Genomic DNA, 26093 nt, shown 5'->3' on the forward strand with positions numbered 1-26093 from the left:
AATCCTGTTAAGGTTCTTCCCAGTGCCAAGATTTGATGAGGGGAGATTATAGCAATGGATCTAAATATGCCAAATTCTTTCAGGTGTATCCTGGGCTGCAGGGGATAGACAGGGGGGTTTAGTTGAAGAATCTGCAACTTATCCCACTGCAAATAATGCATCCAGGCACTTCCTTTATTTTGCTTTCCATCCCCCCCCAGATCTTTTGAGGAAGATGCTTCTGGATCACTGTCTCTTCATGGTGCACTCAATGTAAGACTCCAGCAGGAAGATGGTTTCGTCCACCTGGATCTCACTGGCATCCAACCTGAGTGAAAAAGTAAAAGCATTTATTTGCCTAGACTGAATGTTCATTAGCATATTTAAGATTAGAGGCTAGGGTGGTGTGGCCATGGATAACTGCTTGGTTGCCCCTGAGAGTGGATGGCAAGAAGGCAGGAGAACCAGTAGATCATTCTGCCATTTACCAAGCATCTTTTATGTGCCAGACACCATGGAAACTGCTAAGAATGCAAAATACAGAGCCTCTGTCCTGGGGGAGGGTAGTCTTTTTTTTTTTTTTTTTTTTTTTGAGACGGCGTCTCACTCTGTCGCCCAGGCTGCAGTGCAGGGGGCGGATCTCAGCTCACTGCAAGCTCCGCCTCCCGGGTTTACGCCATTCTCCTGCCTCAGCCTCCCGAGTAGCTGGGACTACAGGCGCCCGCTACATCGCCCGGCTAGTTTTTTGTATATTTTTTTTTAGTAGAGACGGGGTTTCACCGGGTTAGCTGGGATGGCCTCGATCTCCTGACCTCGTGATCTGCCCATCTCGGCCTCCCAAAGTGCTGGGATTACAGGCTTGAGCCACCGCGCCCGGCTGGGGGAGGGTAGTCTTAATTGTTGTGGGATACAAAATCACAACACAAAAGTTGGTTGTTTTTGTATAACACTAGCAATGAACAATCCAAAAATGAAATAAGCAACCACTAACCTAGCATCCAAAAAAATACTTAGAAAGGCCAGATTTGAGACGCATTACTGAAGTAAAAGTAAGCCAGTGCAGTGGCACTTGCCTGTAGTCCCAGCTACTTGGGAGGCTGAGCAGGAAGATTGTTTGAACCTAGGCGTTCAAGGCCAGTCTGGGCAACACAGCCAAAATCCCCTCTTAAAAAAAATTTACCAGTACTTGATGAATAAGAGAGTGTATATGGTGATGGAGAAGAAGCTGAGAACATCTTCAGAACTGCTAGTTTACAAAAATAGGTGGATTAAATTCTGTTCAGTTAGCTGGAGAAGACAGTGAGTTTAGGTTTGCTCATGCTAAGTTGGAGGGTTACAGATGTCAAAATGGATTTTCTGGATAGTATTTTGAAATGTAGGTCTGAAGTTTGTGATGCTTACTTGTTGACATTACGTTTCAGGGTCTCTAGCTGCTGACGTTCAGGAGCTGTGATCATCTCCTCTATTTCTTGTAACTGTGCTTCCTCTGCACCTGTAGCCTGCATAGATGCAATGATGGCTTCTACCCTCTGAGATTTTTCTAGTAGACGCCTGTCAAACAAACACAACTCTGAAACATGTTCCCTAACCTGGGAGATTCTCTTACCACGTATGTCTGAGGCACAGCCCACCACCCTTTTACCATTTTCCTGGTCAAAGTAGATAATGTTACCTTCTAAGGACATTTTCTACAAACTTACTGGGAAATATAACTTTAATCCTGAAATTCTTACTGCCTCTCATTTGCACTTAAAGTTTGGTGCGTTTGTACGTTTCTCATAAATTTAATCTGAAAAATTACTTCACTGGGAGCATGTTAGAAAAGTGTAGACTAATGCATGATTTATACTAATCTAAGCCAATGATTCAATGCAAGTAGACTGGTTGCTATCTCTATTGGTTCCTATTTCTCAAAAAAATATTTTTTTTTGAGATGGAGTGTCACTCTGTTGCCCAGGCTGGAGTGCAGTAGCATGATCTTGGCTCACTGCAAGCTCCACTCACTGGGTTTAAGTGATTCTCCTGCCTTAGCCTCCCAAGTACCTGGGACTATAGGTGCCCGCCACCACGCCCAGCTAATTTTTGTATTTTTAGTGAAGACAGGGTTTCACCATGTTGGCCAGGTTGGTCTCGAACTCCTGACCTCAAGTGATCCACCTGCCTTGGCCTCCCAAAGTGCTGGGATTATAGGCATGAGCCACCCTGCCAGGCCCAGCATCTATTAGTTCCTATTTCTAGAGGAAATTTCCCCCTTAGGCCCTTGACTTTGAAAATTGTAAATAACTCAACTGAAAATGTTACTTACTTATTCTCTTTGGTTTCAAATTGCCTCCTTTCTATCAAGTTGGCTATGCTCTGAGGAAAGAGAAGACAGACCAAGGAATGTACATAGTTCTATTTCAGCAGCTCAGGGCGAAGTGGGCATATGAGGGGGACTTGTCCGTGTGGAGTTACCTTATAGCACCTGTGCAACAACATTCGGGCAGCTGACAGGATGTTCACAGTATATAAATAGAAGGTCCTGGATGGGGCATGGTCTGGTGTTTTGGGAATTTCCTATTTGTCCAATAGAAAGAAAAATAACAGAAATTATACTGTTTTAGAACTGGCAAAGTACACACTCATTCCACCTGGAGTTACTCAGCCCTCTTTTTTACTTATACTTTCCTGTTTCCTAGTCATTCAGTACCTGTGTTTATTTATTTATTTATTTAGAGACTGGGTCTTGCTCTGTTACCTAGGATGGAGTGTGGTGGCATGATATCAGCTCACTGCAACTTCTACCTCTGGCTCAAGCAATCCTCCCACCTCAGTCTCCCGAGTAGCCAGAACTACAGGCATGCACCACCATGCTCGGCTAATTTTTTACTCTTTTGGGCGTGGGGGAGACATGGTCTCACTATATTGCCCAGGCTGGTCTTGAATTCCTGGGCTCAAATGAGCATCCTGCCTTGGCTTCCCAAAGTGCTGAGATTACAGTTGTGCTCGACCCAGTCTCTGTGGTTTATGTCATACTTAGTCAAACGGAGAGCTGGGCTTCCCTGTTTTTTTACATGACTGTCAGCATCCTGAGCTGGGGAAGAAAGGGAAGGCAACTAACATTTACTGAGCAACTCTATGTGCCAGGTAAATTCTATTTGATCTTCACAGAAAACCATATTATTATTATTTTTGAGACGGAGTCTTGCTCTTTTGCCGAGGCTGGAGTGCAGTGGTGCAATCTCGGCTCACTGTAACCTCTGCCTCCCGAGTTCAAGCAATTCTCCTTCCTGTCTCCTGAGTAGCTGGGATTACAGACACACACCACTACACCCAGCTAATTTTTGTATTTTTAGTAGAGACAGGGTTTCAACAGGTTGGCTAGGCTGGTCTCGAACTCCTGACCTCAAGTGATCTGTCCGCCGAGGCCTCCCAAAGTGCTGGGATTACAGGCATAAGCCACCGCGCCTGGCAACCATATTATTTTTATTATCACCATTCGTCACTGTTTTATAGATGGAAAAAATGTAACTTGCTTAATGTAACTGGGTAAGGCAGAGCTCTAATCTGACTCTAAAATCCATTCTATTTACTCATAGGGTCTACTACATAGCCCTGCAGACTCAGTTAGATGTGTTGATAAATTTAAACTATTACAGAATTAAGGCTTAAGGAAGGACAGAAATAGAAGAGAAAAAAGACAGGATGGGTTTGGGGTGACGTCCTGGCTGTGCCTCTTTTTTTTTTTTTGAGACAGAGTCTCACTCTGTCGCTCAGGCTGGAGTGCAGTGGCTCGATCTCGGCTCACTGCAACCTCCCCCTCTCGGGTTCAAGAGATTCTCCTTCCTGCCTCAGCCTCCTGAGTAGCTGGGATTATAGGCGCGTGCCACCAGGCCCAGCTAATGGTTTTGTATTTTAGTAGAGACGGAGTTACACCATGTTGGCCAGGCTGGTCTCGAACTCCTGACCTCAAGTGATCTGCCCACCTTGGCCTCCCAAAGTGCTGGGATTACAGGTGTGAGTCACTGTGCCCGGCTGCCTCTTTCTTACTAGGGCAGTTAAGGCCCCACATTATCCTCCAAGTGCTTGTGAATCATGTTTTTCTGTCTCAGAGCTGGATATAGAGTTTGCTTGGGGGTTCAGTATGTTTCCCTAAGAAGTTTCTCTCACCCTAGGCCAGCATTGCTGGTTGGCAATTATTACACCCTTGGTTGGTTACCTGGAGTGACATGAAATTTTCTGAGAGCATCTTATATAGCATATCCTTTGCCTCCTTGGCAGGAATCATTGCAAAGTCTTCCACTTGCTTCTGCTCTAGGTGTTTCTTCTGCAAAACTAGACGGAATATTCTAGCACAGCGAGACCCAAATCTGGAAAGGAATGAAGAAAGCAAATGGCATGCTAACATAGAAGATTAGCTTTAGTTCCCAGTCATAGATGGGGTGGTTGTTCTATTCCATGTGTGGAGCCAGGACCAGAAAGGAACAGTGATCAGAAAATTATTCTACAGCTCCACAGGCTGGTGATGGTAAGGCCTCACCAACTGATGTTAATCATAAGGCAGTCACCAACTGCTGACTTATTTGAGTGCCACAGTTCCTACATTTGTAAGCAAAGGCTTTAGGGAGGCTGGTTAATTGGAATTAAGCAATAGGTTATTTTAGGGTAAAGAGCAGTATTAATGCGATCCATAGGAGTCCAGTGAAAAAATGGGGCAAAGTGTGCCAAGGTGTGGTTATATTGGTTGCTTACATAATGATCAAATTACTTCATTGGGGATAGGAAGTATGTGATCCCAAACCCAGTGTCCCCCTTACCTCTCCTGTACGACAGACTCCAGAGTGGCTGTGGCTAGGGATGCTAATGCCTTATGGAGGTCTTTATGTAGAGAATTAAGGTCACTCAGTAATGTTTTGGCCTAGTTATTATGATCTGAGTTTTACTCCTAAGTTTCTATTTTAAAGCTATTTTGCTTTTCATGTTATAATTTATGGTTTCAGTTATGGGACGTAAATATTCCAAAACTTTAATACAAGTGTTTAAGTAAGGGTTTTGCTTAACTACAATTTGGCAGATTAAAAGTCCTTTTTACTTCTTTTTTTTGAGACAGGGTCTCACTCTGTCACCCAGGTTGGAGTACAGTGGCATCATCTCAGCTTACTGCAACCCCTGTCTCCTGGGCTCAAGCGATCCTTCCACCTCAGCCTCCTGAGGAGCTGGACTACAAGCATGCATCATTACATCTGGCTAGTTTTTGTATTTTTTGTAGAGATGGGGTTTTGCCATGTTGCTTAGGTGATCCTGAACTCCTGGGTTCATGCAATTCACCTGCCTCAGCCTCCCAAAGTTCTAGGATTACAGGTGTGAGCCACTATGCCTGGCTTCTTTTTACTTCTTTATCATCAATGCAGTTCACTGGAAATTCATAGAAAAATTTATTTAACAATTATTTCAATTTTCTAACTTATTTAGTGTAATAAACATTATCAAATCTTTCTTTCCTAAAGCACCATTCTGATTTATAGGTCAGGCTGCCTGACTCTAAGGAAATAACTGGTAAGGATACTGATGACATACATTCCTCCACCACTGTCGCCAGACTTTCCAACAAACTCTAGCTATTAAGAAAAAGAGAGAGTGTTAACTGAATGGAAGTCCAGCGATTCTGTTTCCAATGGAACAAATCTGACCAAAAGTCTGCAGCAGACAGACTATTCTCTGCCTAGCCAACCCAGACAATTTCTCCACATCATTTGATGGGTACACATTTGATGGGAGATCAAATGATGTGGAGAAATTGTCTGGGTTGGCTAGGCAGAGAATAACTCTACAGGAGAATGATACTAGATATCAGTGCAGAAGTAAATTATCAACAGTACAGACTAAAGAAAAAAGAAAAAAAGCAAAAATAGACTTACAGGATCATCTGCCAGCAGAGTGAGATACTGATCAAGAACTTGCTTAGAGATGTTATAGCCAACAGGTAGGGATCTGAAGATCTATGGAGCAAAAGACACTTAAAATGGGTTTGGGAACTTAGAACTCCTAACTTTACTGAAATAAAGATGTTTTAGGCTGGGCGCAGTGGCTAACGCCTATAATCCCAGCACTCTGGGAGGCTGCGGCAGGTGGATCACTTTGGGTCAAGAGTTGGAGAGCCTGACCAACATGGTGAAACCCTGTCTCTAGTAAAAATACAGAATTAGCTGGACGTGGTGGCGCATGCCTGTAATCCCAGCTATTTGGGAGGCTGAGGCAGGAGAATCGCTTGAACCTGGAAGGCAGAGGTTGCAGTGAGCCGAGATTGTGCCATTGCTCTCCAGCCTGGGCTACAAGGGCGAAACTCCGTCTCAAAAAAAAAAAAAAAGTTTCAATTTTAGTTTTATCACAAAACTGTCCAAAAATATTCATAGCAGGATTGTTTGTAAGAGTAAAAAATTAGAAACACCCAAATGACCAGTACTGAGGAGTACACTAAAATATAGCATGGCCATTAAGTGGAATATGATACAGTCATTATGAAGAGTGAGACAAATCTATAGAAACTGACATGAAAAGTTTTACATACACTGTCATATAAAAAAACAAGTTATAGAACAATATGAATAGGTCGGGTGCGGTAGATCATGCCTTTGTAACCCCAGCACTTTGAGAGGCCGAGGTGGGTGGATCACTTGAGGTCAGGAGTTCAAGACCAGCCTGGCCAACATAGTGAAACCCTGTCTCTACTAAAAATACAAAATTTAGCCTGGTGTGGTGGCATGGGCCTGTGATCCCAGCTACTCGGGAGGATGAGCAGGAGAATGCCTTGAACCCAGGAGCTGAAGGTTGCAGTGAGCTGAGATCATGCTATTGCACTCCAGCCTGGGTGAAAGAGTGAGACTCTGTCACAAAAAAATGAAAAAAAAAAAAAAAAGCCAAGCCAGCATGAATAGTCCCATTTTGGGGTTAAAACATACATACACCCACACATATGTTAGAGTATGCAAGGTCTGAATAAAGATACATACCAAACCTTTTTTTTTTTTATTTTTTGAGACAGAGTCTCACTCTGTCTCCCAAGCTGGAATGCAGTGGCCTGATCTCAGCTCTCTGCAACCTCCCACTCCTGGGTTCAAGCGATTCTCCAGCCTCAGCCTCCCAAGTAGCTGGGACTACAGGCGCCCACCACCATGCCTGGCTAATTTCTGTATTTTTAGTAGAGATGAAGTTTCACCATGTTGGACTACGCTGGTCTTGAACTCCTCAGGTGATCTGCCCATCTCAGCCTCCCAAAGTGCTGGAATTATACGTGTGAGGCGCTGCATCCGGCCTTTTTTTTTTTTTTTTTTTTGAAATAGGGTTTTGCTCTGTTGTTTAAGCTGTAGTGCAGTGGCATGATCACAGTTCACTGCAACCTCAAACTCCTGGGCTCAAGCAATCCTCCTGCCTCAGCCTCTCGAATAGCTGTGACTATAGGCATGTGGCACCACACCCAACTAATTTTTTTAAAACATTTTTTGTAGAGACGGGGGTCTTGCCATGTTGCCCAGGTTGGTCTTGAACTCCTGGCCTCAAGGGATCCTTCTGCCTCAACCTCCCAAAGTTCTAGGATTACAAGTGTGAGTTATTGCACCTGGCTGTAGAACTTTAAAATAAACAATATAAAAATGTAGGAATATTTAAGTAAATATAGTCATGCACCACATAACATTTTAGTCAACAATGGACCGTGTGCAGCTGTGGTCCCATAAGATTATACTGGAGCTGAAAAATTCCTACTGTTTTGTGATTTCTTGCTGTTGTAACATCATAGCACAATGCCGCCGTGAAACACATTACTCACGTTTGTGGTGAGGTTGGAGTGCAGTGGCATGATCTTGGCTCACTGCAACCTCTGCCTCCTGGGTTCAAGCGATACTCCTGCCTCAGCCTCCCGAGTAGCTGGGACCACAGGTGCACGCCACCATGCCTGGCTAATTTTTTTTTTCTTTTGTATTTTAGTAGACGGGTTTCACCATGTTGCCCAGGCTGGTCTCGAACTCCTGAGCTCAAGCAATCCACTAGCCTCGGCCTCCCAAAGTGCTAGGATTACAGGCGTGAGCCACCCTGCCCAGCCTGTTACTGTTTTTAATAAATACAGTGTAGCCTAAGTATGTAGACCTTCACATTCACATTTGCCATTCATTCACTGACTCCCGCAGGGCAACTTTTAGTCCTGAAAGCTCCATTCATGTTAAGTGCACTAAAGAGGTGTAGTTTTTAATTTTTCATACCATATTTTTACTGTACCTTTCTGTGGTTTAGATGTTTAGATACACAGATGCCACTGCATTACAACAGCCTACAGTATTCAGTACAGTAACATGCTCTACAGGTTTACAGCCTAGAAGCCATAGGCTATCCCATACGGTCTAGGTGTGCTGTAGGCTACACCGTCTAGGTTCATGTAAATACACCCTACGATGTTCACACAATGATGAAATCGCCTGACGACACATTTCTCAGAATGTATCCCGTTGTTAAGTGGTGCATGACTGTATTACTACGAAAGTAATATAAATAACACATATTGGATATATTAGATATCAGTATTTTAAATACAAGGGGTCAAATAATATCCTGAATGCCAAGGCTCTCAGAGTCCAAATCGTGGATTCTTAAAATAATTAGGAATAGGTTGTACTTGACGAACAGATACTTTGACTAAGTGAATAGTGTAGATTTTTAAAAGCTGGATCCTAAGAGACCAAACATTTCAGTGCTCACCACTTGAAGATAATCCCTGCTCCACATCAAACAAACGCCCTTCTCTATCAAGGCTCAGACCTCAACCCAAACCCAGGATCTGTGTATAATAAACGTTGTTAATACCCAAGAATCTGTCAGAAAGCGCAAGAACACGAAACTCACCTCATTGGAAGACAATGGCTGGGTGAAGGGAGCACTAGAGGAAGTGGTAATCTCACTCATTCGGAGCATGGTTCGCACAATCTCGCTGCTCGTCTGTTTGAAAAGTAAACTAGAATTCAGAAATCACAGTGCTGCCCCCGGCTCTCTGTGCCAATGGCCAGATATGACAAATAAGTAAATGTCCCTGATGACCAATGACAGACCCACTTAGGTATTACCTGGTCCATCCTGTTAGCAACTGCACTCACAATGGCTTGATCACGGAAGTGTTGGTGGAATCTGTCAAGGTTGGCCTGCCAATAAATCCCGTCATCTGGAATGGGCTGAGGAAGAGAAAAGATTTAGAGAGAAACATTTAGATATAATGTAAAGTTTTCTGGTGAGGAGCTTGGATTTAATGGTTCACCATTTCTTTTCCTACACAGTAACAACTAAATTGGTTGGAGAAAAATCATTCAGTCATGTAGATTGGTGTCTAGACAAATCCCAACTTCAAACAGGTTCTCTAAGCTCATCTCCAATCTTTCTCTCCCTATTTTATTATTTTACTTTTTTTTTGAGATGGAGTTTTGCTCTTGTCACCCAGACTGGAGTGCAGTGGCATGATCTCGGCTCACTGGAACCTCTGCCTCTCGGGTTCAAGCGATTCTCCTGCCTCAGCCTACCGAGTAGCTGGGATTACAGGCAACCACCACTGAGCTAGGCTAATTTTTCTATTTTTAGTAGAGTTTGAGTTTTTTTTTTTTTTTTTTGAGACGGAGTCTGGCTCTGTCGCCCGGGCTGGAGTGCAGTGGCCGGATCTCAGCTCACTGCAAGCTCCGCCCCCCGGGTTTATGCCATTCTCCTGCCTCAGCCTCCTGAGTAGCTGGGACTACAGGCGCCCGCCGCCTCGCCCGGCTAGTTTTTTGTATTTTTTAGTAGAGACGGGGTTTCACCGTGTTCGCCAGGATGGTCTGGATCTCCTGACCTCGTGATCCACCCGTCTCGGCCTCCCAAAGTGCTGGGATTACAGGCTTGAGCCACCGCGCCCGGCCGAGTTTGAGTTTTACAGTGTTGGCTAGGCTGGTGCTGGGATTACAGGCGTGAGCCACCATGACCACCCTTTCTCTCCCTATTTTAACTCTTCTCCATTACCCTCAAGTCTCCAACCTGACCCTTCTTCCTTCTCACTCTTGGCAGATGACTTTGCCTCTGATTTCACAGAGAAAATAGAAGCCACTAAGCCAGAACTTACTCAGCTCTGTGCACATCCTCACCACATTTCTTTCTTTTTTGTTCTTAACTCATATTTTCACTCACTTTTATCACAGCTGAAAAATGTTCCTTTTACCTAAGGTTAATGCCCATATTGGTATTCCAGATCTTACTCTCTCATTCATTCTTGGGGATCCAGCTCTATTTTACCCTGTCCTCTAACATCTTCAGCCTTTCCTTCTCTACCGCCTTCTTATCAGCCTTTACCCTGTCCAAGTCTCTTTTACTCTAGAATTCTCCTTCAACCCTATGCCTTCTCTTCTTTTCCTTACTGTCACAGCCAAGCTTCTCAAACAGTTGGCCATCCCAGCTGTTATCTCTATCTAGATTTACTTAACCCGTTTCCACCATTGTACTGAAATGTCAATTGTCACTTGCATTCCAGTGAAATTCCACAATTGTCCCTGAGGACTCTATGTTGTTAAGTTCAAATAATACTTTCCACTTCTGATCTTATTTAACCTTTTGGAAGCATATGACATGGTTGGACATTTTTTCCTTCTTAAAACTTTATGTGGCTCCTTGGATTTTATGACACCATTTTTTTTTTTTTTTCTTTTTAAAGACAGGGTCTTTGTCACCCAGGCTGGAGAGCAGTGGTGTGATCGTAGCTCACTGCAGCCTTGACCTCCTTGGGCTCAGGTGATCCTCTCACCTCAGCCTCCCAAGTAGCTGGGACCACAGGTGTGTGCCACCACGCTTGGGTAATTTTTGTATTTTTTGTAGAGACAGGGTCTCACCATGTTGCTCAGGATGGTCTCAAACTCCTAGGCTCAAGTGATCCGCCAGCCTTGCCCTTCCAAAGTGTTAGGATTACAGGTGTGAGCCACTGGGCCTGGCTGACACTATTTTTTCTTGGTGCTACTTTGAACCTTTCTGGCCACCTTTCCTCAGTCTCCACCGATTCCTCTTTCAGATCCCACCTATAATACTGGTGTTTTGTCAGGGTTCTATCCATACCTTTCCTTTCTTTTTATTCTACATGCTCTACTTGGGTAATTTTATCTGCTCTCCAGGTTTCAACTATTGGTGCATTTCCAAATATGTCACTCTATCCTAGAACCCTCTCTCTCTTTTTTTGAGATGGAGTTTTGCTCTTTTGCCCAGGCTGGAGTGAAGTGGCACAACCTCGGCTCACTGCAACCTCCACCCTCCAGGTTCAAGCCATTCTCCTGCCTCAGCTTCCTGAGTAGCTGGGATTACAGGCCTGTGCCACCATGCCTGGCTAGTTTTTGTATTTTTAGTAGAGATGGGGTTTCGCCATGTTGGCTAGGCTGGTCTCGAATTCCTCACCTCAGGTGATCACCCGCCTCGGCCTCCCAAAGTGCTAGGATTACAGGCATGAGCCACCGCACCCGGCCTATCCTAGAACCCTCTATTAGGCTTCAGATGCATAGACTCAGCTGCCTATTTGACACTTTCACTTGTTCTCCAAACTGTTCTGTTTTGTAAGTTTTCAGGTAACTGCACTATAACCATCCCAGTTTTTTTTTTTTTTGAGACAGGGTCTTGCTCTGTTGCCCAAGCTGTAGTGCAATGGCACAATTGTGGCTCACTGCAGCCTTGACTTCCTGGGCTCAAGTGATCCTCCCACCTCAGCCCCTCAGTAGCTGGGACTACAAGCATGTGCCATCAGGTCTGGTGGATTTTTTCTTTTTTGGTAGAGATAGGGTCTATGTTGTCCAGGCTGGTCTCAAACTCCTGGGCTCAAGTGATTCTTCTGCGTCAGCCTCCCAAAATGCTGGGATTACAGGCGAGAGCCACTGTGCCTAGACAACCCAATTTCTTTCTTTCTCTCTTTTTTTTTTTTTGGAGATAGAGTCTCGCTCTGTCACCCAGGATGGAGTTCAGTGGTGCAATCTCGGTTCACTGCAACCTCTGCCTTCCAGGTTCAGGCCATTATCCTGCCGCAGCCTCCCAAGTAGCTGTGATTGCAGGCACCCACCACCATGGCCGGCTAATTTTTGTATTTTTAGTAGAGACGGGGTTTCACCATGTTGACCAGGCTGGTCTTGAACTCTGACCTCAGGTGATCCACCTGCCTCGGCCTCCCAAAGTGCTGGGATTACAGACGTGAGTCACCGTGCTTGGCCGGCCAACCCAATTTCTTAAGCTACAAACTTGGGTATCACCCCTAGTCCCTTGCTGTCCATAATCTACCACATTACCAAGTTCTATCTACTCTTCATAGTTATCAGATGTCTACTTTTCTCTCTCCTATCATTACCTTATTTCAGACTCTAAATCTTGGCCCATCTGGATTACTACAATAACCTCCTAACTGGTTTTTCTTTTTTCTTGTTTTTTTCCCCTTTAAAACATAGCAGACACTATAAAAGGAATAACTGGGTTTTCTCCTTCTAATTTTGTTTTGCATCATTCTTCCCATTTCTTTTTTTTTTTTTTTTAACTGTTTTGGGTCACAGTTCCTTTGAAGAATGTAATGAAAGGTATGGAGAGCTTCACTGAAAAATGCACATAAGTACAAGCAGACTCTCTGAAATCCATCCATGGAGTAGTACAGGTTAGGAACTGCTATGCTATAATAATCTTTCTAACATATAAATCCAGTTACTTCATTTCTCTGCTTAAAATCCATCAATGGCTCTCCCTTGTCTTCAGGATAAAGTCCACACCTCTTAGACAAACATGTACACAAATAATAAATAATTCCAGTTATAAATATAAATGCTGTGAAGTATATGAAATGAGAAATGTGGTAGGGACCAGTGTAGGAGAGGACAATGGTGCTTGAAGTCTATGAAAAGAGCATTTAAGACAGAAATGATAAAAACAGAGACCACTACACGAAGATCTGGGGACAAACATTTGAAGCCAGAGGCATGATAAGGGCCAAAGTCTAAAGACTAGAAAGAGTTTGACATGTTTAAGAGATAGAAAGTCAGTAGGGGGAACACAGTGAGCAAGACGGAGATGGGTCAGAGGTGAGGTTGAAAAGCCTGTCTCCAACAGATCATACGAAGACCTAGATCACGTAAGGCTTCCTAGCCCGTATCTTGGATTTCTTCTAAGAGTAAAGGAAAGCTATTAAAGGAGTCTAATCAGTGGATGTATTGTTTTGTTTTGAACTTAGAAAGTCATTTTGGCTACTAAGTAGGTAAGAATGCAGCTAGGGAGACCATTAACGAAAGGGTTAGGAAAGAGTTGATGAGAGACGGCAGTTAAAAGATGAGAAATGGTTGGATTTGAGGTAATTTTGGAAACTGGGCTGATATGTTTTACTGTGAGATTAGAGGGTTCCAAGGATTTTGGCCTAAGCAGAAATGGTGGTGTCCTAGGTGGCTGGCCTAGGTGGTAGTGTCTTTTACTAAGAGGAGGAATCAATTATTCTGTTTTGGCCACACTAAGTTTGAGATGCTTACTGACATCTTTATAGGCATGCTAAGAAGGCACTGAATATAAGTTCAGGCCTATGTATAGTTTTTAGACCCATTTTTCACCACTGTTTTTAGGTTCTTGCCATATTGAGCAATCTAAACTTTTTCTAGGCCCCTTTTTACATAGCCTGTTATCTCTGTTCAATGAAAGAATTAAGGCTCAGAAGGGAGACAGTAATGGTTCATTCTTTGTGAATGAATAGAATGGTTCATTCTATTTCTAATATTTAATGAGGTTCATAATCCTACTGCTTCTTAGCTCAGGAAGCTTTAAGCTCTCTTGGGGCTTGTTATCTGAGTGCTCTTTCTGGCCTGCTGCAGGGTGAGGACTTCTAATCAAGAAGCCCCATTACCTCCTTGTTATCTGTAGTATGTTTTGGTCTCTTGGCCTTGGGTTCCCCAGCAGCATCTTCATCAGATGATCTGCGCCTTTTACCTTTTCCTGCCAAACAAATAATTGAACACTTAGACTGTATGACTGTATGACAGCAAATGACCAAACATGAGAGCAGGTGTCTTTCATTCCAAAGACATCTATAGCTGCCTCTAGATCAGAGTTGCTTAGGGGGCTGAAGAGCTATAAGAAATTCAAGTAAAGGATGAAATGATCTGAAACTCAACATGTTCAAAAAGAAGCTTATAGTCTTTCTCCTCCAATACTCTCTTTCATGGCCAATGATATCACCATTCTTCCACATGTGCAAGTCAGACACAGAAATGTCATTCTTAATACTTGTCTCCTTCACCCTCTGTTTCATTTTCCACCAGTCTGTCAACTTTTACTTTGCCCCATTCTCCCATCCTTTCTGTAGACAAAAAAATCTTTTTTTTTTTTTTTTTTTTTGAGACAGAGTGTCGCTCTGTCGCCCAGGCTGGAGTGCAGTGGCCCGATCTCAGCTCACTGCAAGCTCCGCCTCCCAGGTTTACGCCATCCTCCTGCCTCAGCCTCCCGAGTAGCTGGGACTACAGGCGCCCGCCACCTCGCCCGGCTAGTTTTTTGTATTTTTTTTAGTAGAGACGGGGTTTCACCATGTTAGCCAGGATGGTCTCGATCTCCTGACCTCGTGATCCACCCGTCTCGGCCTCCCAAAGTGCTGGGATTACAGGCTTGAGCCACCGTGCCCGGCCGAATCTTTTAAAAGTATAAATTAGATCATGTCATTTCCTAAAAAATCCTTTAGTGGTTTTCCTTTGCTCTTAGCATAAAGAACAAATGCTCTATAAGGTCTTACTTGATTTAGTCCCTGCCTGTTTCCCATCCAAGTACTAAGCAGGTCGATCCTGATTAGCTTCTGATATCAGACCCCTGCCTATCTATGTCTCTAACCTTATCTCATGCCTCTTTGCTTTGCTTACAATGCTTTAGCTATACTGACACTCTCTCATTTCCTCAAATGCTTTTTTTTTTTTGAGATGGAGTCTTGCTCTGTTACCCAGGCTGGAGTGTGACAGAGCTGGAGTGCAATGGCATGATCTCAGATCTTGGCTCACTGCAAGCTCTGCCTCCCGGGTTCATGCCATTCTCCTGCCTCAGCCTCCAGAGTAGCTGGGACTCCAGCACCCGCCACCATGCCCGGCTAATTTTTGTATTTTTTTTTTTTTTAGAGACAGGGTTTCAACGTGTTAGCCAGGATGGTCTTGATCTCCTGACCTTGTTACCCGCCCGCCCTGGCCTCCCAAAGTGCTCGGATTACAGGCATGAGCCACCGTGCCTGGTCTACAAATGCGGTTTTTTTTTTTTTTTTTTTTTTTTTTTTTACTACATACTATTCCCTTTGCCAAAAATGCTTTTCCTCCGTTACCTCACTGTTAGCTTCCACTTTAAATCTTAGCTCAAATGTCACCTTCTCAAAGAAACATGAGGCCTAAACTCCCAGATGAATCCTGTCCCTCATTATATATTTTCTTCTTTTTTTCTGAGACAGTCTCACTCTGTCGCCCAGGCTGGCGTGCAGTGGCGCAGTCTTGGCTCACTGCAACCTCTGTCTCCTGGGTTCAAGCAATTCTCCTGCCCCAGCCTCCCGAGTAGCTGGGATTACAGGTGTACACCACCATACCTGGCTAATTTTTGTAATTTTAGTAGAGATGGGGTTTCACCATGTTGCCCAGGCTGGTCTGGAACTCCTGGCCTTATACAATTCGCCTGCCTCAGTCTCCCAAAGTCTCCATTATATATTTTCTTTTTCTTTTTTTTTAGATGGAGTCTCACTCTGTTGCCCAGGCTGGAGTGCAGTGGCCGCATCTCAGCTCACTGCAAGCTCCGCCTCCCGGGTTTATGCCATTCTCCTGCCTCAGCCTCCCAAGTAGCTGGGACTACAGGCGCCTGCCACCTCGCCCAGCTAGATTTTTGTATTTTTTAGTAGAGACGGGGTTTCACCGTGTTACCCAGGATGGTCTGGATCTCCTGACCTCGTGATCCACCCGTCTCGGCCTCCCAAAGTGCTGGGATTACAGGCTTGAGCCACCGCGCCCGGCCTCCATTATATATTTTCATAACACCTCATACTTTACCTTCATGGTACTTATCACGGTTTAATTATATATCGATGTGATTTTCTGATTAATGTATGTGTCATAATACTATGACAGTTCCTTCATTGGAATATTTCCTTCATAGTACTTATCACTGTTTAATGATATATCGATGTGATTTTCTGATTAATGTATGTCTCCTAAAGCCCCATGACAGAGACCATGATTTTTTCATTGTTATCCACCACGATGTTTGACACATAGCAAATGTTCAGACTGATTGGTAAATCAGTCTGATTTACCAAGGTAAATGTTCACCTGATTCATACATTTGATAATCAATCAAGAAGAATCCACAATTAAGGCAAGTCACAGTTCCAGGGGTTAAAATTCCTTACCTATCAAGCTCAGCTTAGGAACCAGGTACATGTCCTTTTCATTAATGACAAGTGTGGGGGCAGGTGGTGGTGGCCCAGGGTCTGAATTCTCAGTGGTAGGTACTGAGGGGCAGCGTTGTACAAAGTGTGTGTCTGCCAGTCGTACAAATGTGTTTGATACTTCAGCATAGTCCATGGTCTTGCCATCTGTATAAAAGGAGGAAAAAGGCAGATGAGACGGCCTAAGATAGCTTAGGGTCCATTCCTGTAGCCAGCTGATCTATGCTTCTGTTAACAACTATGGATACAGTACTAACCCTCCATGGTCTCTGTGAGCCGGTCTGCCACTTTCTTCACAACAGCTGACATTGTCAGTTTGCCATTCAACAGAAGCTCCTCAACGATCAGTTCTCCAGTGTCACTGTACAGAGTTTTGGTAGTATAGATGTACCGGGGATATCTAAGCATTCGCAATACCCGGCTGCACTGGGCTTCATACTCCACCACACCACGTTTGTGCACTTGATAACTCACCAGGTTATGTTGGATGAGGACACACAGGGCTTTTTTCACCTAGATGGGACATAAAGAGAAGAGAGGAAAGACCTGAAGATATAGCTCATTACTGCTGGAAATTTTTTGTCCAACAACTTACTAAGCATCAGAAAATGGCTAGATAATTTCTGCACTTATTTTCTCTCCATTGGAGTAGCTAATAAGAATCAGACATCAATACAATAAATCAGGAAGATTCCTTGCTATATTTACTCTGATCCTTATCTTTCAAAACACAATTTACTTTCATCATTCTCATTCCTTAAAGGCAGTACTGAGATTAAAAGACCTATTGTGAATAAACGAGGTATGGCATGGGAAGAGCAAAGATTTGCCTAAAAGCTGTCATGAACTAGGAACACTTTGAGAAACAAAATGTTGATGCCTAAGTCCCATCCTTTTCTTCCCCAAATAACATTGTTCTGCTCCCAGGGCAGGTTTTCTTCATTTTTCCCTTTCTGGGGTGAGAAGAACAATATTCAAAGATGGGTGAGATAAATTAGTGAAATGACAGAAAATTAATGTCATTTAGACATACCTGATCCAGTGATGTTCCTGTGTCATGAGCAATTACTCTTAGTGGCTGGCTGCCGGTTCTTATCAGATGGACTCCAATTTTTTCTACAATCTCTCCAAAATGCTCTTGCAGCAACAAAGAACAGAGCTTAATTTCTGCTTGAGTCATGGTACTGGGGAGTCTGAGAGCTAGGGAAAAAACACCAAAACGGTACAATGGAAAGTCTTTCATGCTGGAAGCAGAGCTGCTGAGTGTAAATTCATGTATTCTTTCTGGAGGGCAATTTGACAATACATATCAAAAAGCCTTAAAAATCTTGCATATGTTTGAAACAACAATTTCTTTTTGGATATTGTATCCAAGGAAAGAATAAAAAGCTAATAATAATGAAGTCATTAGTTCTCTCTATAATACAGACTTACTGGAAGCAATCTGACGTCTAACAATAAATGATGGCATACCCATACAATGGCATACTATGCCAACAAAGTTATTTAGTACCATGTGTATTCGTGTAGAAGAAAATTATTCATAATAGGCTGGCGCTGTGGCTCATGCCTGCAATCCCAGCACTTTGGGAGGCCGAGGTGGGCGTATCACAAGGTCAGGAGTTTGAGAACAGCCTGGCCAACATAGTGAACCCCTTCTATACTAAAAATACAAAAAAAATTTAGCTTGGCGTGGTGGCGGGCGCCTGTAATCCCAGCTACTTGGGAGGCTGAGGCAGGAGAATCGCTTGAAGTGAGGAGACGAGGTTGCAGTGAGCTGAGATCGCGCCACTGCACTCCAACCCGGGCAACAGTGCGAGACTCTGTCTCCAAAAAAAAAAAAAACAAAAAAAAAGCAAAAAGAGGAAAATTATTCATAATATATTAAGTGACAGAAGCTGAAAAAATATAAAGATTCAATTATTGTAAAAAAAGGAAAAATGTATGCATAGAAAAAGACTGTGCATCAAATATACCCCTATGGGATTATGCATGATTCTGATTTTCTTTAAAGATTGGGAGTAGATGATTTTGCAGTCTGTCACAGACCTTAGTTTCTACACTTCATTGCTTGGAAGAATTAAGGTCACTGTTCACAGCCCGGTGGAAGTGAGCAGGCAGTGTTATTCTTAGTTCATAAAGGAAATGATAATTTCGAAAAAGAAATTTAGGCGGTAAAGGACTGCTTCTCAACAGGGCGTGTCAAATAGGAGATGAGGTTACGTTGTTTGCAGGACAGCATTCAATTCTTAAACTTCTACTCCTTGACAAAGTTGACACAATCAGAAACGGACGTAGTTTATTATACGATTACTTCCTTATTACAAATTGCTACCAAACATTACTTATTTCTTCCAATTCGTAAGAAGCCTTAGTATCACCAGAGACCTATTTCGTCCATCCGCGTATCTTTGGAGAAGCATTCCCAGATCCCTTGCCATCCTCGGAAAGGACTTACAAGACGCTTGGCTCCTAGCTCTACACTCCCTTTACACAGGTTCCCATTCCGGATTTGGTCTCTTGGTCCAGTCAGTGCTGCCACGTTCAGACAGCATTTTCCACTAACCTCAGGATCAGCGCAGTTCAGAGGCACCAACCCCAATGCTGCTGAACTTCCCGCGACGGCTTCCTGCGGCTCCCGCTGGCCTTCTGAGCGGAAGTGGAGCCCACCGCCCTTTCAAGGAAGAGGACGGCCACCGAAGAGGACGCGGAAAGGCAAAAAGCGCGTGCCGCTCTACGCTAGAGTTTCGGCGGCTTCCGGGGACGCTCTTTCTTTCTTCTCGCTGGAAGGCTGGAGGACCAGCGAGGGGCTGTTTGTGGAGCCGGCGGGCGGGAGGTTTGCCTCTCCTTCCTGCGCCTATTTGGTGCTGGGAGGCGGGCCGCAGGGTTGCTGTTGGCGCCGCCGCCTCTCTGGGTCTGGCCGACTCACGTGACCGACGCGGGCTCTGAAGCGGTGGGCCGCACCGAGGCGGCGGTGGCTACTGCAGCCCGGGAGGTAGCGGCCTGGCGAGGGACGGGCCGGCTGCCCTCTCGGACGGCCGCGGCGGAGGACAAAAATGGCGGAGGCTTCGGCGGCCGGGGCGGACTCGGGCGCCGCTGTAGCCGCCCACCGGTTTTTCTGCCACTTTTGCAAGGGCGAGGTCAGCCCCAAACTACCGGTAAGAGCCCCGTGTTCTCTGTACTTGGGAACCTCATAGATTCCTGGCTCTGATGTCCCGGAACTGGGTCTGGAGCTTTCCGCACACCCTTGACTCCCAGGACATCGGTCTGCCGAATACCTGCTGCCCACTTTTCCAGCCACTGGCCCTAGACCCTGGGCGTCACGGCTCCGGCCCCGTACCCTCCTGCCCACCTCTTAATTCATCGTGGGCTGCTTCTCCTGATCTCACCTCTTTACCTCTCCTGTCCTTATTATTATTATTTTTTTCTTGGCAAGTTTCCCTCTGATAACTCTCCCCTCAATTTTCTTGCATTCTTTTATACCTGGTCTTTTCCCCGCGATGACCTCCCCCCATACTCCTTCCGCTGTGTCTTCTCACCTTCCTCTACGTTCTTTTCCACTTTTCACTCCCCCCGCCCCCGCCACCTCCCTTGTCAGTGAAGCAAAATAGCGGATTGCTGAGGATTGTCCCTATTCGGTTTTCTCTGGGGAAGGAAGGAAGCACAGAAAGGGGGTTGGATGGTATCTGTGAGGCGAAAAGGAGGATTTTGCTCTTCAGAGGTTTCCAGGGTCCTTGTGAAAGTGAAAATAGCAGCGTACTAATGACTTGCAGACAGCCTGCACTCCTATCACTATTGAAGGAAATGGCTTTAGGAAGAAGGCAGGACGTACTGTTTCAACTTCGTTTATTTTGGTTGTCATGTTGCTAGTGTCTTTAATACCATTGTTCCGCCCCCCGCCCTGTCCCTTTCTTCACTTAAGAAAAAGAGCCGGGATAGAATGTTGGGGTTGCTACCTCCGACATGAAATTGGTTTTCACGAGTTTCTACCAGACTGTTAGCTCCTTGAGAGGCAGTGCTGTGGTTGTGAAAAAAGCACTTTTGTAGGTCATGCGCGGTGGCTCAGGTCTGTAATCCCAGTACTTTGGGAGGACGAGGCAGGAGGATTGCTTGAGGCCAGGAGTTTGAGACCAGCCTGGGCAACACAGTGAGACTCCTCTCTACAAAAAACAAACAACACTTACGCAGCTTATTAGCCAGCACCAGCATCACAAACCCAGAAGCTGTTTTGGGTTGGGTTGTAGCTACTACGAGGAGCTCCCCCAGGGTGAATGTCAGTCCTATCTTTGGCCAACTGTCTTCATGGTTGTTCCATTCCTTAGAAGTGTCCAGGTTCAGCCTTACCATAGAGTGGCAACATAATGTATGTTTATATTTATGGTGTCTCAGATACAGTGTACGAGGAAGCCTTCTAAAGTGAGTCTGTATATCTTATTTCTTAGAAACAAATGGAGTCCAGTGAGTAAGTGCTTAAAGGGTGTTTTATAGTCTTCTCTCTCTCAAAAGTTTTAAGGCATTATGATATATTCTGTCCTCTCTACTTGCCTCACCCCCAACATCGGAGTCATAGTTTCATATAAATGCTACTTAGCCTTTTTTTTTTTTTCTCCCTTTGAGACAGTCTCCGTCTATCACCCAGGAGCATGATTTTGGCTGACTGCAACCTCCACCAGCCGGGTTCAAGCGAGTCTCCTGCCTCAGCCTCCAGGTAGCTGGGACTATAGGCACGTGACCACCACACCCTGGCTAATTTTTGTATTTTTAGTAGAAACAGAGTTTCACCTTGTTGGCCAAGCTGGTCTCGAACCCTTGACCTCAAGTGATCCGCCCGACTCGGGCTTCCAAAGTGCTGAGATTACAGGCGTGAGCCACCACTCCCTGCCTAAATGCTAGTTTTGCTTGCTGATTTTGCTGTGTGTTTATGGTTTTTTTTTTTCTTTTTTGGCTATATTTCAGTGCTGGGAAGAGCAGGTGCCTAGTTTTTTTCCAGCCAGCATCAGAGCCTGCAGAACTCTTTTACCATAGAGAGGGAGTCTGGAATTCAGCCAGTATGTGTGTAACCTACCAGGGGTATGTTGTTGAATGTGATGCCTTGTTGAATATTGCAACCTTAGCTTTTTTGATCTTTAAGTTGCTGTTCACTATTTTGCCTTTAAGAGTGAGAAGTTGGCCAGGCGTGGTGGCTCACGCCTGTAATCCCAACACTTTGGGAGTCCAAGGCAGGCAGATTGCTTGAGCTCAGGAGTTTGAGACTAGCCTGGGCAACATGGAGAAACCCCTTCTGTACCAAAAAATAAAAAAATCTGCCGTATGTGGTGGCATGCACCTGTAGTCCCAGCTATTCAGGAGGCTGAGGTAGGAGGATTGCCTGACCCCAGGAGGCGGAAGTTGCAATGAGCTGAGATTGCACCATTGCACTCCAGCCTGGGCAACAGAGTGAGACCCTGTCTCAAAAAAAAAAAAAAACAAGAGTGAGAAGACAGTCTAAATTTCCACAATTGATTATATATTTTCTTCTCACCTTTAAGTCCTTATTTCAAAGGGATATTTTTAAAGGCTGAGTAGGTGTTTTTCTAAGCCTTACTTAATGCCTGGAGAAGTTTCTTGATCTTTTTGGTCTGATATGTTATTTGTCATGTCTGATTTGTAAATTGAGGCCTAACACAATTGAATATAACCAGATTCTTTCTAAATGTATCCAAGGTTCTCTGCTGAGTGTCCTGGAGGTGATATGGAGCGATATGTGGTTCCTGACCTTAAGGATCTTACAGCTTTTGGGGAAAAACAAGGCAAACATGGAAAAAGTAACAACATAAAGGGGTGAGGATGTGTGCTTTAGGATACAGAGAGGGGAATTTCATAGCATTGATGTGGCCAGTGGGATTTAAATTGAGTTTTGAGGGATAGGTACATTTCAGATTGAGAATTCCAAAGACTGTGAGGTAGCAAAAGGAAGGGGAGGGTGATGAAGAGGGGAGAAGCATTTAATAAATCATGTTTTTTTCACAACTAAAAGTTATATACTGTATTTTTTATAGTGTACAGCATGATTTGATATATGTATACATGGAATGGTTAAATCAAGCTATTTAACAAGCATTACCTCACATATTTATTTTTGTGTGGTGAGAACACTTAAAATCTACTGTCTTAGTAATTTTCAATTATACAGTATATTCTCTTTTTTTTTTTTTTTTTTTTTTTTGAGACGGAGTCTTGCTCTGTCACCAGGCTGGAGTGCAGTGGTGCGATCTCGGCTCACTGCAACCTCCGCCTCCTGGGTTCAAGCAATTCTCCTGCCTCAGCCTCCCGAGTAGTGGAGACTACAGGCATGTGCCACCATGCCCAGCTAATTTTTGTATTTTTAGTAGAGACAAGGTTTCACCATGTTGACCAGGATGGTCTCCATCTCGACCTCGTGATATGCCCACCTCGGCCTCCCAAGGTGGTGGGATTACAGGCGTGAGCCATTGCACCCAGCCTCCTTTTTTATTTTTAAATAGAGACAGAATTTGTTCTGTCTTGTTGCCCAGGCTGTTCTTGAATTCGTGGGCTTAATCTGTCCTCCCACTATAGCCTCCTGAGTATTAGTAGATAGGTGGGTTCCACTATGCGCGGCTAATTTTTTTTTCTTTTTTGTAGAGATGGGATTTTGCCACGTTGCCCCTGGCTGGTCTCAAATTCCTGAGCTTAAGCAATCTGCCTGCCTCAGCCTCCCAAAGTGCTGGGGTTACAGGCATGAGCCATTGCGGCTGACCTGATGTGTGGTTTTTGTTTTTAATTCTGTTTATGTGATGAATCACATTTATTGATTTATGTATGTTGAACTAACCTTGTACCCCAGGAGTAAAGACTACTTGATTGTGGTGGATTCGCTTTTTAATTTTTTTGATTTTTTTTTTTTTTTTTTTTTTTTGAGACGGAGTCTCGCTCTGTCGCCCAGGCTGGAGTGCAGTGGCGCTATCTCGGCTCACTGCAAGCTCCGCCTCCCAGGTTCCCGCCATTCTCCTGCCTCAGCCTCCCGAGTAGCTGGGACTACAGGCACCTGCCACCACGCCTGGCTAATTTTTTGTATTTTTAGTAGCGAAGGGGTTTCACCGTGTTAGCCAGGATGGTCTCAATCTCCTGACCGTGTGATCCGCCAGTCTCGGCCTCCCAAAATGCTGGGATTACAGGCGTGAGCCACTGCGCCCGGCCGCTATTTATTTATTTATTTATTTATTTGAGACGGAGTCTCGCTCTGTCGTCCAGGCTGGAGTGTAGTGGAACTAGCTCAGCTGACTGCAACCTCTGCCTTGTGGGTTCAGATGATTCTCGTGCCTCAGCCTCCCAGGTACCTGGGATTACAGGTTTGCACCACTAGACCTGGCTAATTTTTGTACTTTCAGTAGAGACGGGGTTTCCCCATGTTGGCCGGGTTGGCCTTGAAATCCTGACCTCAAGTGATCTGCCTGACTTGGCCCCCCAAAGTGCTGAGATAACAGATGTGAGCCACCACACTGGCCTGCGTTAGCTTTTTAATGTGCTGCTGGTTTGGTTTGTTAGTATTTTATTTAGGATTTTTGTGTCTGTGTTCATCAGGGATATTGGCCTGGAGTTTTCTTTTTTCTTTTTTTTTTTTTTTTTTTGAGACGGAGTCTCGCTCTGTCTCCCAGGCTGGAGTGCTGTGGCCAGATCTCAGCTCACTGCAAGCTCCGCCTCCCGGGTTCCCACCATTCTCCTGCCTCAACCTCCCGAGTAGCTGGGACTACAGGCGCCCGCCACCTCGCCCGGCTAGTTTTTTGTATTTTTTAGTAGAGACGGGGTTTCACCGTGTTAGCCAGGATGGTCTCGATCTCCTGACCTCATGATCCACCCGTCTCGGCCTCCCAAAGTGCTGGGATTACAGGCTTGAGCCACCGCGCCCGGCCTGGAGTTTTCTTATTTCATTATGTCTTTGCCAGGTTTTGGTATCAGAATGCTGCTGGCCTCGTAGAATGGGTTAGGGAAGAGTCCCTCCTCGATTTTTTGGAATAATTTCAGTAGAATTGGTACCAGCTCTTCTTCATGTGTCTGGTAGAATTTGGCTGTGAGTCCATCTGGTCCAGGGCCTTTTCTGGTTGGTAAGTTTTTATTTTTCATTATTTTTTGAGACAGGGTCTCACTGTGTTGCCCATACTGGAGTTCAGTGGCATGATCATGGCTCACTGCAGCCTTGACTTCCCAAACTCAGGCGATCCTCCCACCTTACCCTCCTGAGTAGCTGGGCCTACAGGTATGTGCTACCACACGTGGCTCATTTTCTCTTTTGTTTTGTTTTGTTTTGTTTTTGAGAGATAAGGTTTCTTCATGTTGCCCAGACTGATCTCTCCTGGGCTCAAGTGATCTGCCTGCCTTTTTCTCCCAAAGTGCTGGGATTGTAGGCATGAGCCATGGCCCTGGCCAGGTTTTTTATTACTGATTCAATTTTGGAACTCATCATTGGTCTGTTCAGAATTTCAGTTTCTTCCTGGTTCAGTCTTGTGGGGTTGTATGTTTGCAGGAATTTATCTGGAATTTTAGGTTTTCTAGTTTGTGTGCATAGAGGTGTTTGTAATAGTCTCTGAGGGTTTTTTGTATTTCTGTGGGATTGGTGGTAATGTCAGTTTTGTCATTTCTTATTGTGTTTATTTAGATCTTCTCTCTTTTTCTTTATTAATCTAGCTAGGGATCTATCAGTTTTGTTTATTCTTTGAAAGAACCAACTTTTGGTTTCATTTATCATTTATTTGTATGGATTTTCGCATCTCAATTTCATTCAGTTCAGCACTGATTTTGGTTATTCTGCTGGCTTTGGGATTGGTTTGTTCTTGTTTTTCTAGTTTCTCTAGATGTGATGTTAGGTTGTTAATTTGAGGTCTTTCTAGCTTTTTGATGTAAATGTTTAGTGCTATAAACTTTCCTCTTAATACTGCTTTAACCGTGTCCTAGTGATTCTGGTATGCTGTATCGGTGTTTTCATTAGTTTCAGAGAACTTTCTGATTTCTCCCTTAATTTCAATTTTTACTCAAAAGTCATTCGGGAGCAAGTTGTTTCATTTCCATGTAATTGTATAGTTTTGAGAGACCTTTTTAGTATTGATTTCTATTTTAATTGTGCTGTGGTCCAAGAGTGTGGTTGGTATGATTTTGGTTTTTTTTGTCTACGCACTTCTCAAAAGAAGACATATATGTGGCCCAATAAGCATATGAAAAAATGCTCAACATCGATAATCATCAGACAAATGCAAACCAAAACCACAGTGAGATGCCATCTTACACCAGTCAGAATAGCTATTATTAGAAAGCCAAAAATAACAGTTGTTGGCAAGGTTGTGGGGTAAAGGGAATGCTTATACACTGCGGGTGAGAATGTAAATTAGTTCAGCCACTGTGGAAGGCTGTTTGATTTCCCAAAGAACTTAAAACAGAACTACCATTCTGCCCAGCAATCTGTTACTGGGTTATATACCTAAAGGAATATAAATCGTTTTACCAAAAAGGCACATGCACTTGTATGTTTATTGTGGCACTATTCACAAGAGCAAAGACATGGAATCAACCTAGATGCCCATCAGTGGTGGACTTAATAAAGAAAATGTAGTACACATACACCATGGGATACTATGCAGCTATTTAAAAAAAAAAAAAAAACCGAAATCGTGACCTTTGCAGCAACATGGAT

The 26093-nt window shown here is 44.2% G+C and overlaps 2 protein-coding genes across 4 annotated transcripts in view; one reads left to right on the forward strand and one right to left on the reverse strand.

Annotated features, from left to right (window-relative positions):
* Window positions 1-153: 153 nt before the first annotated feature.
* Window positions 154-19148, reverse strand: LOC105479034 (RNA polymerase III subunit C). 3 transcript variants are annotated; one of them, XM_011736810.3, is made up of 15 exons: window positions 18978-19148; window positions 17445-17611; window positions 16669-16924; window positions 16373-16558; window positions 13856-13944; window positions 9069-9173; window positions 8851-8943; window positions 5877-5957; window positions 5525-5576; window positions 4776-4836; window positions 4178-4328; window positions 2434-2535; window positions 2285-2334; window positions 1381-1530; window positions 154-307 (listed from the first exon to the last, which is right to left on the reverse strand). In XM_011736810.3, the coding sequence occupies exons 2-15, from the start codon at window positions 17589-17591 to the stop codon at window positions 226-228; spliced, it is 1605 nt and encodes a 534-aa protein (XP_011735112.1). In that variant the 5' UTR covers window positions 17592-17611; window positions 18978-19148; the 3' UTR covers window positions 154-225. The 3 variants fall into 3 exon arrangements, with proteins under 3 accessions (XP_011735112.1, XP_070926085.1, XP_011735113.1); XM_071069984.1 differs by lacking the exon at window positions 18978-19148 and adding an exon at window positions 18800-18903; XM_011736811.3 differs by lacking the exon at window positions 18978-19148 and adding an exon at window positions 18461-18758.
* A 172-nt stretch (window positions 19149-19320) lies between these two features.
* LOC105479033 (ring finger protein 115) overlaps window positions 19321-26093 on the forward strand; it is an 84335-nt gene continuing 77562 nt past the window's right edge. The window contains exon 1 of the mRNA XM_011736809.3: window positions 19321-19569. Within this exon, the coding sequence (XP_011735111.1) occupies window positions 19468-19569 (102 nt within the window). The 5' untranslated portion in view covers window positions 19321-19467. The remainder of the gene's footprint in view (window positions 19570-26093) is intronic.

This window comes from Macaca nemestrina, chromosome 1, assembly GCF_043159975.1.
Source record: "Macaca nemestrina isolate mMacNem1 chromosome 1, mMacNem.hap1, whole genome shotgun sequence".
Taxonomy (NCBI): domain Eukaryota; kingdom Metazoa; phylum Chordata; class Mammalia; order Primates; family Cercopithecidae; genus Macaca; species Macaca nemestrina.